Source organism: Salmo salar, chromosome ssa15, assembly GCF_905237065.1.
Source record: "Salmo salar chromosome ssa15, Ssal_v3.1, whole genome shotgun sequence".
Lineage (NCBI taxonomy): Eukaryota > Metazoa > Chordata > Actinopteri > Salmoniformes > Salmonidae > Salmo > Salmo salar.
The window spans coordinates 70122137-70141978 of NC_059456.1; the positions used below are offsets into that span (position 1 = coordinate 70122137).

Consider the following 19842-nt stretch of genomic DNA (forward strand, 5'->3'; position numbering starts at 1 on the left):
ATCACAGTTATTTTCAAGAATGTACTTGCAATATTGAGTTGCATGTATTAATATATTTTTAATATTTTAATATAAATTGATGTGTTCCAAACTGTAGTCATGCAGTTACAATTGACACATGCCATTGCTGGACATGGTTGATCTCGTAATATTCACTAGATGGGCTACCAACCGTAATTTGTTACTGCGGGAAACCACTTGCTGAATCCATTGGCGTCTAATAACATGTAACGCTAATTTTTACCAAACTTTTTCACCACAGACAATTTTATTAAAATACGATTATTAAAATAAAACCTAGATTTAATCAAATTATGGTTCCCAGGTTTTATAAATATTTCATCCATGAAATAAAACATGAGATGCTTCAGCCAGCTGGAGGCTGAGATCAGTCACGTAGCAGGCGTAGGTCGAACTGTGCATGGAAACACATTTTGGGAAGACTGCATTCTTTCCCACCATAGGCTGAACGTGAAATCAGTCATCGTCTCACGGCGCGTGATTCGATGAGGATGTTGAGACCACAGAGGAAGAGGCGAAGCGAGAGAGCTGACTCAGCCCCAAAATCTGTCCGGCAATGGGAGTGTCTAATATGCACTGGATCTTACTTGTGCATCAGACTCAGTGGCTGTTGTACGCTATCCGCTACATATTTCTTTTGATTGAGATAACGTTCTAAAGATACTCTGATAAATGCCAAGTACTCATGTCCTGTCAAAAAATAAGAACGTTTAGCCATGCGTTATGGCAGACAAGTAAGTCTACGTCGCTTTGCAAAGTTTATGTGGCTTCTTGTGGTAGCGTGGCATCTACAGGTCCGACCACCCAAATAGGTGAATGCTGCGAAAATGAACAAAATGGATCAGATTTAGGTATCCAGCCTGCACGGTCCACAGCCATCCCAACTTCTCCATCACCCGCAAATCACAGACACGTAGCGGGCAACAAACAGAAGGTGTCGCCTATCTTGTCTGAAAGGGCATTCACTACAGGGCTCAAGATTGACTCCAAGACTTACCTTTGGTCAAGGTATAATGAAATGAAACGGCTTGTGCACGGTAAGATGTTTTTATGTAAATGTTAAAGTTTGCCTAAAATATGTTTAGTTTTTTTGCCAACTGAAACGGTATAATCACTAACCCATTTCTCTTTTGTCAATACAGTTTTTCCATCCATACCAGATAGATTGTTGGTTGTCAGTTGACAAATGTTAGACTCCTGCCATATCATCTTATTGCTACACTCTGGAAACTTTTCAACCTCTCATTTGTCATTTTAGTAACAAAATCCCCCCCTTGATTAGAATAAGGTTGACCAATAACCTAGTCTTTTATATTAACATCCCCCTCCCATTCCAATTATTATGCCTGTAATAAACTCTGAAGGATGTGCTAACTGTGAGTGAAATGTTCATAACCTAATGAAATACATCTTTGGCCATTTTTAACTAAAGGCCCCTACTGCCCAAAATTGTCCAGACTTCAGTTTACCCACACAATGCATTGAAGACTATTCATGAAGACTGATAATGGTAGATTTGGTATTTTGTTTAATGTCTCCCCCCTCCTTTTCTGCAGATCTGATTCCTCCAGGTGTATGCAACTTACTGAACCCCTCCACCATCTATGCCAACAATGAGGTTGACTTGGATGAAGTGGACATCTATGGCTTTGATTATGATTACACACTCGCTCTGTACTCCAACACTCTTGATACAATGATCTACAATACAGCTCGAGACTTCCTTGTCAAACACTACAAGGTTTGTTTGATGGAAATGCGATGCTGTTTACCTCATATTCTCATACAAATGTTTATGATGCACATTTGTTTGATTTGAATTTGTTAAATTATTACTTTTAACTCCCCTAACAGTATCCAGAGGGCATTAGCAAGTATGACTATATTCCCAACTTCGCTGCACGTGGTCTCCACTATGACATTCAGAAGGTAAGTGCTTTTTTTGCTGTATAAAAGCTTATAGTATAAACATTCAACAGGAAAAGTTTGAAATTAGCTGGAATAGTTTTTTTTTTTTTTTTTACTAGAGTGAAATGGTAGTTGAACAAATAAAATTGTTTTCCATGCAGGGACTGTTGATGAAAATAGATGCCTTCCATTACATCCAGCTGGGGACTGTATACAGGTAAGTTACTTGCTAGGTGAATATATGGAAAACAAAAGTTTTTTTTCTAATAACAATACTCTTTGCTATTGCTATGTCATGGATTAAATACTGTAGTCAAGAGACCATAGTGAAAGAGATGTTAATTCCCACAGGGGTCTGAAGCCTGTTCCAGATGACGAGGTTTTGGAGCTCTACGGTGGAACTCACCATGTCCCTCTTCAGGAAGTCAGTGGCTTCTATGGAAAGGTCACTACTTCACCACATTCTTCGACAACACTTGCCTGTATCTTCCTGAACAGATGAGCTAGATGAAAGACAAGGATCGGAGATTGTGCATAAACATAGTTGACCTATAGGCCTAAATGTTGAAAAAGCATGCAAAAGCGATGAGCTTTAAAGTACAATAGTTCACAATTGCAATTCATTCTAGTTGCAATGGCATTAACTATAAGACAAGTTTTACCATGTCCGTGACCTGCTCTACACCACATTCTTTCTTTTAATCACAAAGAATCCTATGGAGACTTTAGGCCAGCTACTGGAGAAATAGTCATGGTCTGACTCATTTATTGCTATGTTCTCTCAGTGCCTTGGGAGAAGTTGAGTTTATTTGCCCACTTGATTAAATACCCTCCAAACCAAATGGTCGGTGTTCTCATACTATACTATGGGAATAAACATCTATTAACTGACTGGTGTGCATGAATATGTATAACTTGGTTTGTCTTCTATCCCGTTGGGCTAACGTTATCTTACAGGGTCCAATGATGAAGCAGTTCATGGATGTTTTCTCCATCCCAGAGATGACTCTCCTGGCAGCTGCCAATGACTACTTCTTATCCAATGACATTGAATATGACCCTGGTCATCTCTACAAAGATGTTTCGGTGAGTGCATTCAGCAACAAAACATAGCCACATTCTGATGCACTTGAATCCAAAGATAATACTTTATTTTAATTCAGACATCAAAGTGGGACCAGTTTTTAAAATGTGGGCAAATAGCTGGTTCTGAAAATACAAGGCTTTTAACTAAAAAGTCTAACTTAGTTCATTGCTGCAACCTGACTCCTGAGTTGTTGCACCGAAGTCAATGTCTGTGAATTTTCCTTTTGTCTACCATTGTGCATGGCAGTTGAGAATGTGGGCTAACTTTGTTTTTCATGCTGTGTCGGTCAGTCAGTGTGCCAAAAGCAATTTTATTCCTCCTCTCCCTCCCTCCCCTTCAAGTGGAGCCACTTACTAATGCTTAGTGTGTCTAAATGGAAAATGTTGGGAAGAACTAAAGAAAGACAAATCTATGTCGGTGAGGTAGCTTTTGGTGCCTGCCACGTTACCAGTGTGTTGGGCTCTGTTCAAATGCTGTCAAGACATAGTGAAAAGTTCCCCATCTGTGTCCTGAGAACCCAAAAGTCGCATACCATTTTATCTTCTCATTGATTTTAAATATCTGCTGAAGTCGATATTTGTAATGAACATTGATTTTAATGTAAAAAATTACAAAAACGGTATCATCAATTTGGTCATAGTCAGTATTTTCCAAAACATTTTTGTGAGATTTAGGGAAGCTGTTACATTCCTAGATTCATTGGATATTTGAGGGTTGTATTTTGATTTCAATCATGCCATCTAACACGGGATGGTAAAACCTAGGGACAATTGTCATGCATGGAGAAAAAACTGCGCTGAATGCTCTTTATCCAACTGTGTGGCAGAACCAACAGACAGTGAGACAGTGAGCCCACATGACGCAGTGCCTCAGACTTGTTTACATATCGTCGCTGTCTGATAACATTTTAGCTTTTTAATGTTATTTATTCAAAGCAGTAACCCCTTAATGTATGCTGACTCCTGGAAGAAAATGTATTCAAAATAGCTTCTAAAGTTTCATGTATTTTTGTTAATGGGAAAATATGGTTGTTTTTTTTATTTTTATTTCCTGAAAAGATTATGTTTTGGACATGAGGTTTTCGTCAGACAGCGACGATAACAATACTTGGCCCATAAGCCCTTTATCGAGTGGCCTCTTGCTGATGTGTTTGATAGTGATCACTCGAGTCTTTCACAGTTTTGGGCAAAATGAGAATTGAGACGATGCGCACTTGCATCCCAACAGCCACATGTCAACATTCCAAAATTCCAAAGCCATTTGTGAGCATCATGGGGCCATACTTGCAAACATTAGAAAAAGTTGAAGTTTAAACTTTTTGTCAGTCTCAAAATACGCATCAGCCAATTAAAATCGTAGACGTAATTGCACGTGATCAAATACTTACCCATGAAGCGTCCTTAACAGAAGTCTAATGGTACATTCTGATAATCAAAGCAACTAGATCATGTGTGTTTGACTGACTAGTCAAATAGCTTTCTGTGTAGAGTGCTTAGCCTCACGTAATTGTTGCAGATTGTGGCAAGGGTTCGAATTTTACATGAGTTGTTTTCCCCGTTGAAATGTAGAATTATCTTTGTGTGTTGAAATGCAGCAAAAATCTTGTAAATTATGAATACAATTAATTAGGAGCTTCTTGTTGGAGTCCCTCTTGCAGGCTGACGCACAAGCTATTGGCACTGCTAACTAAATGTATTTGTTTATTATGGATCCCCATCAGCAGCTACTCTTCCTGGGGTCCGGCAAAATTAAGGCAGTTATACAATTTTAAAAACATTACAATACATTCATAACAGATTTCACAACACACTAAGTGTGTGCCCTCAGGCCCCTACTCCACTACCACATATCTACAACACAAAATCCATGTATGTATGTATGTATGTATGTATGTATGTATGTATGTATGTATGTATGTATGTATGTATGTATGTATGTATGTATGTATGTATGTATGTATGTATGTATGTACGGTGAGGGGAAAAAAAGTATTTGATGCATGCATGCATGCATGCAAAATCAGCAGGGGATCGTACGTACGTACAGTGAGGGGAAAAAAGTAATTGATACATATGTCATGACGTTGCCCTCTGGGTTTTCTATGCACCATCCCCCGACCTCTATACTTCTGACAGAAGGCTGTGTGAAGGCGGTCGTAAATTCCAAAGGGAATGTCCTGCCTTACAGGCCACAGTTTTGAGACAGAGTGGGTTTCGTATAGAGAACAAAGGATTCTACCACCTCACAGGATTGGAGAACCGAACGACATTTCTGTTCTGGAGAAGGTATAAAAGATCGGTGAAGAATCCAGCTACGAACTGGTCCACTTGGTACAATTTTATGACAACTCATGAGAGACAATATTGCCATATTACCATAATAATGTTTATATAATAGCCTCAGCTATGAGACTTACATCTAAATGGTTGTATACAAGTAATGAATAAGGATAAACCTATTTGGAATATGTTGAGATGCTATGTACTGATGTTAATGTGAGAGAATTGTATTTCTGTTCAAAGCATAACTAAGTCATCGACACGCCCCCAGGGACACAGACAGGACAAGGCGTCATGTGACAACCTTTTCTATGTTCAGTATAAAACCCCCACCCAGAATTTCTTTCTTTAGACCAGCTTGCCTCAGAAGAGAGAGCCAAGGTTTGACCATGCATTCCTCTACTGAACTTTAACCATACCACGTGGTTAAACTTTTAGACTATCGATACCGACAGAATAATAAGTCTTTGATATTAATTACTAGTCTGCAGCTAGAAATTCGGTGTCGTTGAACGCAAAGACCGACGAAACATCCATTCTATAAAAACATTAATGAATGTCGCTTTGAAAGAACCATTCTAACCGAGAGAGAGAGGGAGAGCGCGGACAAAAACCCTCCAACAGAATCAAACTCTCCAACAAGGATCCCGACGACACACTGAGCGTAAATATATATTGATTGCAATTGTTCCCGAATGAGTGAGCGTTCATGTGCAAAGGATTAGCATATCAATTGTTAATATTTATGAACTCTGTTGTGCCTTCTCCGCTGCCCCCAACCCCCTTGTTTGTTTAACAAGCCGCCATGCCGGTTTAGCCCACTAGGGCACATTTCGCTACCATTGCTTTGTGACGATAACTACGGTTTGTATGCTTTCTGTGAATTACTTAGTTGAGTAAATAAATGATTTTAAGACAATTGATGTATGGATGACTTAGTGAAGACTGGGTTCGTGCAGATAACAACAATTTACGACGTTTGGAATGAGACTGACGAGGTGAAGAATACACCATTTAAACCAGAAGATAATCGGTCAGATACTATGTTATAATATAGGAAAGTTATATTAGGAAAATTATAACTTTGTAATCTGAATATTTTCCTTGGTGCCCCGATCTCCTAGTTAATTACAGTTAAACGATTAATCAGTTAAACACTAAGGTAACCTGCCTAAATGACTACCGACCCGTAGCACTCACGTCTTTAGCCATGAAGTGCTTATAAAGGGCGGTCATGGCTCACAACACCATTAGCCCAGAAACCCTAGACCCACTCCAATTTGCATACCACCCCAACAGATCCACAGATGATGCAATCTCTATTGCACTCCACACTGCCCTGTCACACCTGGAACACCTATGTGAGAATGCTATTCTTTGACTACAGCTCAGCGTTCAACACCATAGTGCCCTCAAAGCTCATCACAAAGCTAAGGACCCTGGGACTAAACACCTCCCTCTGCAACTGGGTCCTGGACTTCCTGATGGGCTGCCCCCAGGTGGTAAGGGTAGGTAACAACACATCCGCCATGCTGATCCTTTACACGGGGGTCCCTCAGGGGTGCGTGCTCAGTCCCCTCCTGTACTCCCTGTTCAATCATGACTGCATGGCCAGGCACGACTCCAACACCAAGTTTGCAGATGACACAACAGTGGTCACCAACAACAACGAGATCACCAACAACAACGAGACAGCATATAGGGAGGAGGTCAGAGACCTGGTTGTGTGGTGCCAGGACAACAACCTCTCCCTCAACGTGATCAAGATAAAGGAGACGATTGTGGACTACAGGAAAAGGAGGACCAAGTGCACCCCCATTCTCATCTACGAGGCTGTTGTGTAGCAGGTTGAGAGCTTCAAGTTCCTTGGTGTCCACATCTAAAACGAACAAGGTCCAAGCACGCCAAGACAGTCGTGAAGAGGGCACGACCAAACCGATTCCTCCTCAGGAGACTGAAAAGATTTGGCATGGGTTCTCAAATCCTCAAAAGGTTCTACAGCTGCACCACTGAGAGCATCCTGACTGGTTGCATCACTGCTTGGTATGGCAACTGCTCGGCCTCCGACCGCAAGGCACTACAGAGGGTGGTGCGTACGGCCCAGTACATCACTAGGGCCAAGCTTCCTGCCATCCAGGACCTCTATACCAGGCGGTGTCAGGAAGGCTGTAAAATTGTCAAAGACTTATCAGCCACCCTAGTCATGGACTGTTCTCTCTGCTACCGCACGGCAAGCGGTACCGGAGCGCTAAGTCTAGGTCCAGGAGGCTTCTAAACAGCTTCTACCCCCAAGCCAGAAGTCTACTGAACATGTAATCAATGGCTACCCAGACTACTTGCATTGCCCCCCTCCCCCCCCTTTACACTGCTGCTACTCTCTCTTATTAGTTATGCATAAATCACTTTAATAACTCTACCCACGTGTATATATTACCTCGAAGCCGGTGCCCCCGCACATTGACTCTGTAGCGGTACTTGTTATTTTACTGCTGCTCTTTAATTATTTGTTACTTTTTTTTCTTAGGTATTTTTCTTAACTGCACTGTTGATTAAGGGCTTGTAAGCATTTCACTAAGGTTGTATTCGGCATATGTGACAAATCAAATTTGATTTGATGAACAGCATGTAGCTTGTGCATTATTTACGATAGTTTTACAGCTTGCCGCTGTTCTCAGAAATCAGTCCTGAGTGCAGCTACTTGAAAGTACTGCACCAAGCACCTTACCAATATGTCAAATTGTGTGACTAAGACCACCCCTGCAAAAAAAACATTTATACACTGCTCAAAAAAATTAAGGGAACACTTAAACAACACAATGTAACTCCAAGTCAATCACACTTCTGTGAAATCAAACTGTCCACTTAGGAAGCAACACTGATTGACAATAAATTTCACATGCTGTTGTGCAAATGGAATAGACAACAGGTGGAAATGATAGGCAATTAGCAAGACACCCCCAATAAAGGAGTGGTTCTGCAGGTGGGGACCACAGACCACTTCTCAGTTCCTATGCTTCCTGGCTGATGTTTTGGTCACTTTTGAATGCTGGCGGTGCTTTCACTCTAGTGGTAGCATGAGACGGAGTCTACAACCCACACAAGTGGCTCAGGTAGTGCAGCTCATCCAGGATGGCACATCAATGCGAGCTGTGGCAAGAAGGTTTGCTGTGTCTGTCAGCGTAGTGTCCAGAGCATGGAGGCGCTACCAGGAGACAGGCCAGTACATCAGGAGACGTGGAGGAGGCCGTAGGAGGGCAACAACCCAGCAGCAGGACCGCTACCTCCGCCTTTGTGCAAGGAGGAGCAGGAGAAGCACTGCCAGAGCCCTGCAAAATGACCTCCAGCAGGCCACAAATGTGCATGTGTCTGCTCAAACGGTCAGAAACAGACTCCATGAGGGTGGTATGAGGGCCTGACGTCCACAGGTGGGGGTTGTGCTTACAGCCCAACACCGTGCAGGACGTTTGGCATTTGCCAGAGAATACCAAGATTGGAAAGTTCGCCACTGGCACCCTGTGCTCTTCACAGATGAAGCAGGTTCACACTTAGCACATGTGACAGACGTGACAGAGTCTGGAGACGCCGTGGAGAACATTCTGCTGCCTGCAACATCCTCCAGCATGACCGGTTTGGCGGTGGGTCAGTCATGGTGTGGGGTGGCATTTCTTTAGGGGGCCGCACAGCCCTCCATGTGCTCGCCAGAGGTAGCCTGACTGCCATTAGGTATCGAGATGAGATCCTCAGACCCCTTGTGGGACCATATGCTGGTGCGGTTGGCCCTGGGTTCCTCCTAATGCAAGACAATGCTAGACCTCATGTGGCTGGAGTGTGTCAGCAGTTCCTGCAAGAGGAAGGCATTGATGCTATGTACTGGCCCGCCCGTTCCCCAGACCTGAATCCAATTGAGCACATCTGGGACATCATGTCTCGCTCCATCCACCAACGCCACGTTGCACCACAGACTGTCCAGGAGTTGGCGGATGCTTTAGCCCAGGTCTGGGAGGAGATCCCTCAGGAGACCATCCCCCACCTCATCAGGAGCATGCCCAGGCGTTGTAGGGAGGTCATACAGGCACGTGGAGGCCACACACACTACTGAGCCTCATTTTGACTTTTTTTAAGGACATTACATCAAAGTTGGATCAGCCTGTAGTGTGGTTTTCCACTTTCATTTTGAGTGTGACTCCAAATCCAGACCTCCATGGGTTGATAAATTGGATTTCCATTGATTATTTTTGTCTGATTTTGTTGTCAGCACATTCAACTATGTAAAGAAAAAAGTATTTCATAAGATTATTTCTTTCATTCAGATCTAGGATGTGTTGTTTAAGTGTTCCCTTTATTTTTTTGAGCAGTATATAAATTAATATAGCGAACATAACACAGCCACATCGAACCAGGCCTTGTTTTTTTAAGTTGCTGATTCAGGATGTCTATGATTTGTTCTGAACAAACTGTACTTCCCAGTTACAGAAGTGAGTGGCAAGATTCCAGGAATGCTAGATCTTTACAGCACATTCCGCAAACATTCAATGGATCTCTCCCAAGAGAGGAAAAACGTGGCTGGTTAAATGTCCTTTTAAGATAGGAGTAGTAAGCCCACAAAAGTAAGCCCTCAAGGTCTAAAATGTATTTTAGACCTTGTGCAAGACAACTGTATACGAACATTCTCAGTGAAAGTTGAGCTTATCCACACTCTTTTTATTTTCCTCAGGATGCCATTGGAATGGTGCATATCAAAGGCTACATGTACAAGTGGATAATGCAAGACTTGGGTGAGATGTACATTTATTTTTTTTAATTTTTTTCCATCTTTGGTTTTAGACATTAAATCTCATATGTTTGTATTGGATGCTCCCCATCTCACCCATGCCCAGTTTGCAGGTTCTTTTAAAAGGAACATTGTTAAAATCACCTAAATAAAAAGCAGTGTTGTCTTGATCCACTGTTCATTCTCTGTATTCGAAAACATTAACAGGAGAGCAATTTAACTGCCCTGCAGATAATAGTTTTGGGGCTAATCTTTTTCAAGTATTTTAAATCTGATTCTTCAAAAACCATTGCTAAGGGTAAGTCAAGATAATTGATCAAATGTTGCAAACATAATTAAAAGTATGTTCATATTTTTGCACTTTAAAGTGTATAAAGAAATGACAATACACTTGACAATTTATAATGTTAATAAGTTTTGTTTAAAGATGTGTTTACGGAGTTCATGTTTGTTAGGAATTGAGAGGAGAGGGCATTTCAAGACAGTATAATATGTCTCTTTATACTCTACTGTACCACAGTCTCACAATTACTTTAAATGCCTTTGTATTTTACTTAAATGCTACATGATTGTTTCCCAATGAACAAAGCTATCAGTTTCTTCCAAGGGACAACACGTTCTGACGGAAGTGGAATATTTACATACTTCAGAAATACTCAAGGGAAGGGGATATTCCCGTCTCAATTGACCCTTTCATCTCCCTCCCACAGAGAAATATATTCTCAGAGGAGATGAGACATATGCAGTTCTGCACCATCTGGCCAGCCATGGCAAGAAGCTCTTCCTTATAACCAACAGCCCATTTAGCTTTGTGTAAGTGTCACCATCAACCAAATCAAACTGACAGTTAAATAAATCAGAGATGTACAGTACCAGTCAAAAGTTTGGACACAGCTACTCATTCAAGGTTGTTTTTTTATTTTTACTATTTTCTACATTGTACAAAAATAGTGAAGACATTAGAACTAGGAAATAACACATATGAAATCATGTAGTAACCAAAAAGTGTTAAGCAAAAATATGTTATTTTAGATTCTTCAAAGTAGCCACCCTTTGCATTGATGACAGCTTTGCTCTTGGCATTCTCTCAACCAGCTTCACCTGGAAAGCTTTTCCAACAGTCTTGAAGGAGTTCCCACATATCCTGAGCACTTGTTGGCTGCTTTTCCATCACTCTGCGGTCCAACTCATCCCAAACCATCTCAATTGGGTTGTGGTCAGGTGATTGTGGAGGACAGGTCATCTGATGCATCACATATCACTCCTTCTTGGTCAAATAGCCCTTACACAGCCTGGAGATGTGTTGGGTCATTGTCCTATTGAAAAACAAAGCAAAAACTAGATGGGATGGCATTATTAATAAATGGTGTTCTAAATTCTAAATAAATCACTGACCGTATCACCAGCAAAGCACCATTACCACCTCCTCCATGCTTCACGGTGGGAACCACACATGTAGAGATCATCCGTTCACCTACTCTGCATCTCACAAAGACACAGTGGTTGGAACCAAAAATCTCAAATTTGGACTCATTAGACCAAAGGACAGATTTCCACCGGTCTAATGTCCATTGCTCATGTTTCTTGGCCAAAGCAAGTCTCCTCTTCTTATTGGTGTTCTTTAGCAGTGGTTTCTTTGCAGCAATTAGACTATGAAGCCCTGATTCACAAAGTCTCCTCAACAGTTGATGTTGAGATGTCTGTTACCTGAACTCTGAAGCATTTATTTGGGCTGCAATTTCTGAGGCTGGTAACTCTAATGAACTTATTCACTTAACTCTGGATCTTCCTTTCCTGTGGTGGTCCTCATGAGAGCCAGTATTATTGTCCAAAAACAAACTCATGTGGCACTGATCCAACAATGATAAAGAGTGAATATGCACACTCACCAGGGATATGGCCTGTGCTCTCTTCTGGTGCCAACAAAATAGGCTATACTGGTCGCTCAATTAAGTTGAGAATTTTGATAACTAAAAGACAGATGAGGATTTTTATTGTCTTCTCTTTACAGCAATATAGCCATTTGCCTTCCAAAGTATATTTTCTCACGATTGTATTTTGAAATATTGCGATATGCCTGGCTGGGGCTTTCTACCTCTCACTGACAGTTGTAACTCGACAATCATCTATTTGGTATTTGCCGCGCACGCTGCCCAAATTGCGGGCCCTTACGACTTTAGGCAATGTGATTTAAACCATCCACAGCTTATTTTTTTTATTTTAAAGAAGCTAATGTTCCTCTGTGTCCAAATCGTGCTTTCTGGTGTAGTAGCCTATTTTGAATGATTTTATTTATTTCTGAATACACAGGAGTAGGTTAATTAGGTTATATAATTTAGGAAATTTTAATTCAATTGACTTTCGGGGGAAGCATTGCTTTTATTTGTAAAAATTGTTAACCTTATGGATGTGCCATCTGTGGGCACTTTCAGCTCTCAACAGTAACTGTACATTTCATGGTTCACTAACCAGCTGTTTTCCTGATTTTATTTAGAGACAAAGGGATGAAATACATGGTAGGAAAGGACTGGAGGGACTTTTTTGATGTTGTCATTGTTCAAGCTGACAAACCACACTTCTTCAACAACTGTGGCAAGTAAGCCTGATACTCTATATCTTCATACTCCCAACCAAGAAGTGTCTAAATTCTATAACCTTGGTCTTTACACAAATTTACAGAAAATGAGAGCATTCTACATACTGTTCAGGTCATTGTGTGACCTGATCATATTTTCTACTTGCAGACCTTTCAGACGTTTGGATGGCAACGGGGACCTTCAGTGGGACAAGATCAAGAGCTTGGATAAGGGCCAGATCTACAAACAGGTAGGAACGGAGACATTACCCAGAAATATTACTTTATACAGTGTATTCAGACCTCTTGACCTTTTCCACATTTTGTTATGTTACAGCCTTATTCTAAAATGAATTAAATCAAATGTTTTCCCCTCAATCTACACACAATACCCCATAATGACAAAGCATAAATTAGATTTGAGCAAATATATTAAGAAAACCCCCCTGAAATATCAGGTATGACGCTACAAGCTTGGCACATCTGTATTTGGGAAGTTTCTCCCATTCTCTGCAGATCCTCAAGCTCTGTTAGGTTGGATGGGGAGCGTCGCTGCACAGCTGTTTTCACATCTCTCCAGAGATTTTCGATCAAGTCCGGGTTCTGGCTGGGCCACTCAAAGACATTCAGAGACTTGACGCGAAGCCACTTCTGCGTTGTCTTGGCTGTGTGCTTAGGGTCGTTGTCCTGTTGGAAGGTGAACCTTGGTCCCAGTCTGAGGTCCTGAGCGCTCTGGAGCAGGTTTTCATCAAGGATCTCTCTGTACTTTGCTTTGTTCATCTTTCCCTCGATCCTGACTAGTCTCCTGGTCTCTGCCGCTGAAAAACCTCCCCACAGCATGATGATGCTGCTGAGGAAAAAAACGATTTCATTTTAGAATAAGGCTGTAATGTAACAAAATGTGGAGAAAGTAATGGGGTCTAAATACTTTAAAATTCGCTGTATATATACACAAAATGATACATGAGAGTGTGGGCCAAAGTTCTATGCGATCTTATAAATTATGAACTTTGAATTGCAAAGTGACTAACTCAGTTGCAGGACTTACCAGCATTGACTACTTGCGTTCCAGATAGTGGTAATTTGTGAGATTCACAATGTCAATGTCGCATTTGATCCTTTTACTGTGGGAAATGAATGACACATGATTGGAATGGCATTACATTTTTACATTTTAGTCATTTAGCTGATACTCTTATCCATCGCGACTTACAGTAGTGAGTGCATACATTTACGTACTTTTGCGCACTGGTCCCCCATGGGAATCGAACCCACAACCTTGGTGCTGCAAGACTATTGGACTAAAGTTCCACACATCACAAGTTACTATTTAATCAACCTGAATCGGATGTCCCTAGTCTGAGTAATGCTGGTCTTACAAAGATGGCCTTTGAAGTCTACGCAAAGATGTTAGTCTTGTCCTTGAAGTTAGATCCCTGTTGTAGCTGAAAATGGATCAAGTTTAGTGAAAAGTGGATTATATTTTGATGCTGTGACATGTATTGCCTCTAGGGTTGCAAATGGAGGCTATATTACTGGCCAATAACAAAGTTTACCTGTAAACTACCAGAATTTGGGTGACATTTAAGTTTTTATTTGTTTTTAATCAGATTATATCTTGTGTGGCCTTTTTGGGTACTTCAGATTATCTGTAATTATCTCTGGCCCTCTGTGTGGTCTTGTCACATGTAAATATAAAATAACCAAATAAGATGATTTTAAACTAAACATTTGAATGACAGAACTGTAAAGCATTATCCTAAATATAAACTATCAACTTAGTGAATACCATTGGTGTTTTAATATGAGGGTTTCAGCATGAAATATCCTTAATTTTTTACACACATTTATTTTACTATGTCTATGTCTTTGTTGTAAATGTTTTTGCACCAAACTGGTGGCAGTTGGGAAAAAAGTAAATAGTTCCTCTTGAACCATATGGTCTATCCACTAGAAACACATGGACACAGATTAAAAAAATGTATACTATATATGAACACTTTTTTTTGTTATTCAAGTATAAATTACTGAAGTTACCATAGATTGACATAGATTACCTGTTAATTCTGTTAACTTTGGTAAATTACCAGTAGCGTTGCAACCCTAATTGCCACAGTAGGACATGGTAACCATGCAGTACTTTTCCTCTCTCCCTAAGAGCACTGCCAACATCATTGGCAGATTGACCCACAGTCAAGGCCAATAGTTGTCTGCTGCTAAGGCCTCAGCAGAATTTGGTGGAAGACCACATCTTTATATTAATTGTCATTAGTCATTAGTTCTGCCAATCCACAGTTTTTTTTTTGCCTTATTTCCTCCTCTGTTTTTACTTCAAGCATTACAACTTAAAGGGCCAGTATAGTCAAAAATGTGTGTTTCATATACACTGAGTGTACAAAACATTTTAAGGACACCTTCCTAATATTGAGTTCCACCCTTTTGCCCTCAGAACAGCCTCATTTTGTCTGGGCATGGACTCTACAAGGTGTTGAAAGCGTTCCACAGGGATGCTGGTCCATATTGATTGCAATGCTTCCCACAGTTGTGTCAAGTTGGCTGGATGTCTTTTGGGTGGTGGACCATTGTTGATACACACAAAACTGTTAATAATGAATAACACAGCACAAACCAGTGCACCTGGCACCAACTACCATACCCCGTTCAAAGGCACTTAAATCTTTTGTCTTGCCCATTCACCCACTGAATGGCACACATACACAATCCATGTCTCAATTGTCTCAAGGATTAACAATCCTTTAACCTGTCTCCTCCCCTTCATCTACACTGATATAAGTTGATTTAACAAGTGACATCAATAAGGGATCATAGCTTTCACCTGGATTCACTTGGTCAGTCTGTCATCGATAGAGAAGGTGTCCTTAATGTTTTTTTGCACTCAGTGTATATGTCCACACTATGAGATTGGAATAATATTATGATAATGCCCTTTTAGTGTAAGAGCTGTCTGAAAAGACCACCTGAAATTTTTGCCTGTTTTTGGTGGGATGGGGTTTTGGCCTGCCTGGTAGGCCAGGCGATTTAAATTAGTTCATAGACCAATTAGAATGTGTTCCAAACCTTTCTGCAAATACGTAATTTTTTTTCTCGTTTTCCCCTCCCCACTCAGGACTGTCTCGGAGTGGTCAATCTAAATTCTTGCTTGAGAAATTGCTCTTTGCTAAAAAGCTATTTTTGTTAATTTTTTTTACAAATTTTATTTTTTAACAATCACAGAAAGGTACTTAATTGCTACCCAGGAATGATTTGATATTGAGATCAAAACGGCTGCATTGGACCTTTTAATCATCTTTCCTAGTGACATTTATTATGCTGTCTCCTTGTTGTAGGGCAACCTGTTTGACTTTCTCAGGCTCACAGGATGGAGGGGATCCAAGGTGCTCTACTTTGGAGATCATCTATACAGTGACTTGGCAGTGAGTCATACTATATTATGTCAGAATTTTTGGTTACTGATACAGGCAGTGTAAATGTGATTTCAGAACACAAGAAATGCACACATGAATTGATTTTGTTTTAAGGACTGTGCCTCGCATTGTTGTGCTTACAATATAATAACTTGTGGCATGCTGTGGCTAATCGTTGTACTGGGCTGACTACTCATGCTCTGCTGCAGGACCTGATGCTGCGTCACGGCTGGCGGACGGGGGCCATAGTACCAGAGCTGGAGATGGAGACCAGGGTGGTGAATACAGAGCAGTATGCACAAAGCCTCACCTGGCTGCAGGCACTCACCGGTCTGCTGGAACGCATGCAGGTACACTATTGGGCATTTTACCACATAGAACTTAGCGAACTGTGAGATCAAAGCAATAGGTTAAGTTACACGTCTTGCATTTACCATGACTGGTTCCTTGCATTTATGGGATGTATTCCCAATCAATTGTACCCACGCAAAAAACATGACTACAACAAACTAATATTATGATTTTGCTACCCACCAGCAATGCAATTGAGAATGGAGACACTTGACACCATGTTTTTCTTGAATGTTGAGATGAAAGTAAAACATTTTTTATTGAACCTGTGCAGATGCATCGAGATCCAAAGTCAAAGGAAGTTCTACAGGATTGGTTGAAGGAAAGAGAAGAGCTTCGGTGAGTCTAGTTATAGTAGATAAATTATACTTAATTTATCAAAACCGTCGGACAGCTAGTCAGACCTTAAGGATTCAGTGTAATTTTGACTTGGCAAGCTTCGTACAGACCTATGAACTTCCTTCGGCCCATTCTTTCATTTTCCCCCTCAGAGCTGTGACCAAGAACCTGTTCAACCCTCACTTTGGCAGCATTTTCCGCACCTGCCACAACCCCACCTTCTTCTCCCGTCGCCTGTGTCGCTTCTCTGACCTCTACATGGCATCCATCAGCTGTCTGCTCAACTACGACCTCTCCTACACTTTCTACCCTCGTCGCACCCCCCTGCAGCACGAGGCGCCGCTGTGGATGGACCAGCTTTGCACTGGCTGCATGAAGACTCCCTTTCTAGAGGAGATGGCTCACATCCGCTGAGGGCCGCTCCGAGGTTTCACAAACCTCAAACTTGATATAAAGGGGCAGGAACTGAAGCTATGCCGGGAGTAAGGAGAATTGGGGCATGGTGCACAGATCATGAGTGCCACCTCCTGGGTTGTTGTATGCCGGTAGGTAAAGTGAAAAGGAAGGGAAAAGGGGATACCTAGTCAGTCACACAACTGAATGCATTCAACCCGAAATGTGTCTTCTGTATTTAACCCAACCCCTCTGAACCAGCATACAGTAATAGTAAAATAACTGAATATCTGGCTATTCAAGTTACCCAATATAGTTTAGTTACTTAGTTACTTTTTAGGTTAGTTAAGTTGAGGTTGCAACTTGTAATTAAATCCAAAACAATTTGAACAATAACTGTTTGTATATGGTGTGGATATCTGTTACTTGATTACTCTTTTTTTCTCTCTCTCTCTCATTTTAACCATGTAGCCTCTTCACTGTAACAGACTGATCTTATGACCTCATCAGTTTGAGTTATGAGTAATGGATCTTAAGTTTATTGGTGTATAGTCTTGGCTGTTATTGTATTTGAGTATGACCATTCACACTGCAGTATGGTTCAGGGCAAGCTAAGTTGTTGCAGTCACTAGACATCTATTTTGGGTCATTCTTGAATCAGTGGCATTTTTGTAACCACGAGTTAACACTTTAAAATGGCAAATAGTTACACATGTTTTTGTTTGTCAATAATACAATATAGGCTAATGCAAGTCCTTTATACTACAAAACTTTAAGTCTCAAATGAAATATCACATCTTTTGTTGCTTAAAAGCTTAATTATCCATTTGTGTCACTTCAAAGTAATAAACAAGTTAAGAGTACCAAATATGACTGCTGAAACAACAATAAAAATAGGGTATCTCCCTCTTATGAACGAGAGTTAAGTGATACGAAATAAAAGTGTAATTTAGCTGACAAATGTGTGGTAATGGTTTATATATTTGCTCCTGGCTGTCAGTCTGTCTCTGTGGGACAGCCAGTGGCGACCCGTCATTCAGGGCAGGTGAGAGCCCCACCTGTTTAAGCCCCACCCTTTTTGCATGTTATTTTGATAATACGTGTCACATCACTTTGCAAACATTGTAAAAAAAAGAATATATATAATAATCATTGAGTTAATAAAGCTGCATACAAACATGGTCTATTTTTTGCTTTCTTGAGTAAGGCAGCTCCAAAATGCAGGTGTTTCAGAATAGTGCTTTCTGTGGTGGTGGGGCAGCCAGTGGAAAATACAGAGCGTAGGGGTTGGTAATGTTTTCTAGTTGCGCCGTGATTGGCTCAGTGTTCTGCCATATCTAATGGTGGAGCTTGAAAATTCAAGCCCCTTAGGTGCTGCCATAGTTACATTAGAAGTGCCCATCCAAGAAGGCTCAAGGGCTCCCGAGTGGCGCAGCGGTCTAAGGCACTGCATCACTATAGACCCCGGTTCGATTCCAGGCTGTATCACAAGAATCGGCCTTCGTTGTAAATAAGAATTATTTTCTTAACTGACTTGCATAGTTAAATAAAATGGATCATTGGCAACAGATAAAATTACATCAAATCACGTTATATCTACAGTAACTTTGATTGGACTGATCATGTCAACATCATACTTTCAAAATCTTAGCTAGCAGTCATTATGAATCAAGTCAACAATCTAATGGCAAAAGCTCTTTAATCCTTGTCATATGAAAATTAATAATAGAACGTGTTGGTGCTCATCGGCCATTGGACATAAACATTACACAAGTTGGAAATCGCAAATTCAACAATGAGTGGTTTGGAAGGAATCAGTGGCGAACTGCAAGCATTGCAAATCAATCACTAGTCTGCTATTCAGTGGAGTGGGTGTGTGGTCACAAGTTTGGGTTTAAGGGTCTCTTTTCCAAGCTTAAAAGGATAAACATTCAACATTGGCCGTGCTGACTTCTGCTGCGCTCAAAACTTGAAACTCGGAACTGGGAAATCTAGCTTCAGTGAGTTCAAGACAACTGGGAACTTGAGCTCTGACTGGGAAAATACGTTTTGAACGGTCATCCAACTCGGAATTTTTTCAACCTTGTTTTTGTGTCTTGAAAGCACCATAAATCCAGAGAATGCCAAAGTTTGATGACAAAATTTCCCCACGAAGGACTGCTGCTCCACCTTCCTGTTCAAATGAGCACAGCACAAGGTGAGTCCAAAAACATGTATTGTATGCTGCTGCACAAATTATGTAATAATTATGTAATAATAAGATGTGTATACTGTAGCTAAGAAAGTAATACTAAGTGAATGTTCTGTAGTAAGCTGTTAGTAGCCCAGGTGCCTCACCGTAATAACTTTACCTACTGTTCTGACTTAGTACCACCTAGGTTGCACATTTCGGGGAATATTCAGAGGTGGTAACTTTCCGTGGGACTTAACGGGAATATATGCAAATTATTATTAATACCATTTAAATGTAGATGTTTTTTGCATTGGATATATTTATCATATTTGGAGACAAACGTAAACCTTTTACCTTATCAGTAGACATAATTGCAAGTGATTAAATCCTAACAATAGAAATAAAAAAAAACTTTAGGTACGAATTGAACTTTAATTAAAATGAGTTGACTCTTCACATGGGATGATTTCACTGAACAACAAAAGGGAATATTGAATGATCCCCAATGATCCATCGCATC

At 40.7% G+C, this 19842-nt stretch overlaps 1 protein-coding gene across 1 annotated transcript; it reads left to right on the forward strand.

Annotated features, from left to right (window-relative positions):
* Nucleotides 1-551: 551 nt before the first annotated feature.
* Nucleotides 552-18106, forward strand: LOC106572218 (5'-nucleotidase domain-containing protein 2). The gene is made up of 14 exons (XM_014146209.2): nt 552-1058; nt 1578-1762; nt 1876-1950; nt 2091-2146; nt 2281-2374; nt 2887-3015; nt 10010-10070; nt 10777-10879; nt 12561-12662; nt 12811-12892; nt 15989-16075; nt 16276-16416; nt 16692-16756; nt 16909-18106. Exons 1-14 carry the CDS (start codon nt 707-709, stop codon nt 17168-17170), a joined length of 1794 nt encoding a protein of 597 aa, XP_014001684.2. The 5' UTR covers nt 552-706; the 3' UTR covers nt 17171-18106.
* Nucleotides 18107-19842: the final 1736 nt, after the last annotated feature.

Coding starts and splice junctions, on each gene's coding strand:
- LOC106572218 (XM_014146209.2), top strand. CDS start 707: ATGTCCTGTCAAAAAATAAGAACGTTTAGCCATGCGTTATGGCAGACA. Junction 1,059..1,577: donor AATGAAACGGCTTGTGCACG/GTAAGATGTTTT, acceptor CCTTTTCTGCAG/ATCTGATTCCTCCAGGTGTA. Junction 16,757..16,908: donor AAGGAAAGAGAAGAGCTTCG/GTGAGTCTAGTT, acceptor TTTCCCCCTCAG/AGCTGTGACCAAGAACCTGT.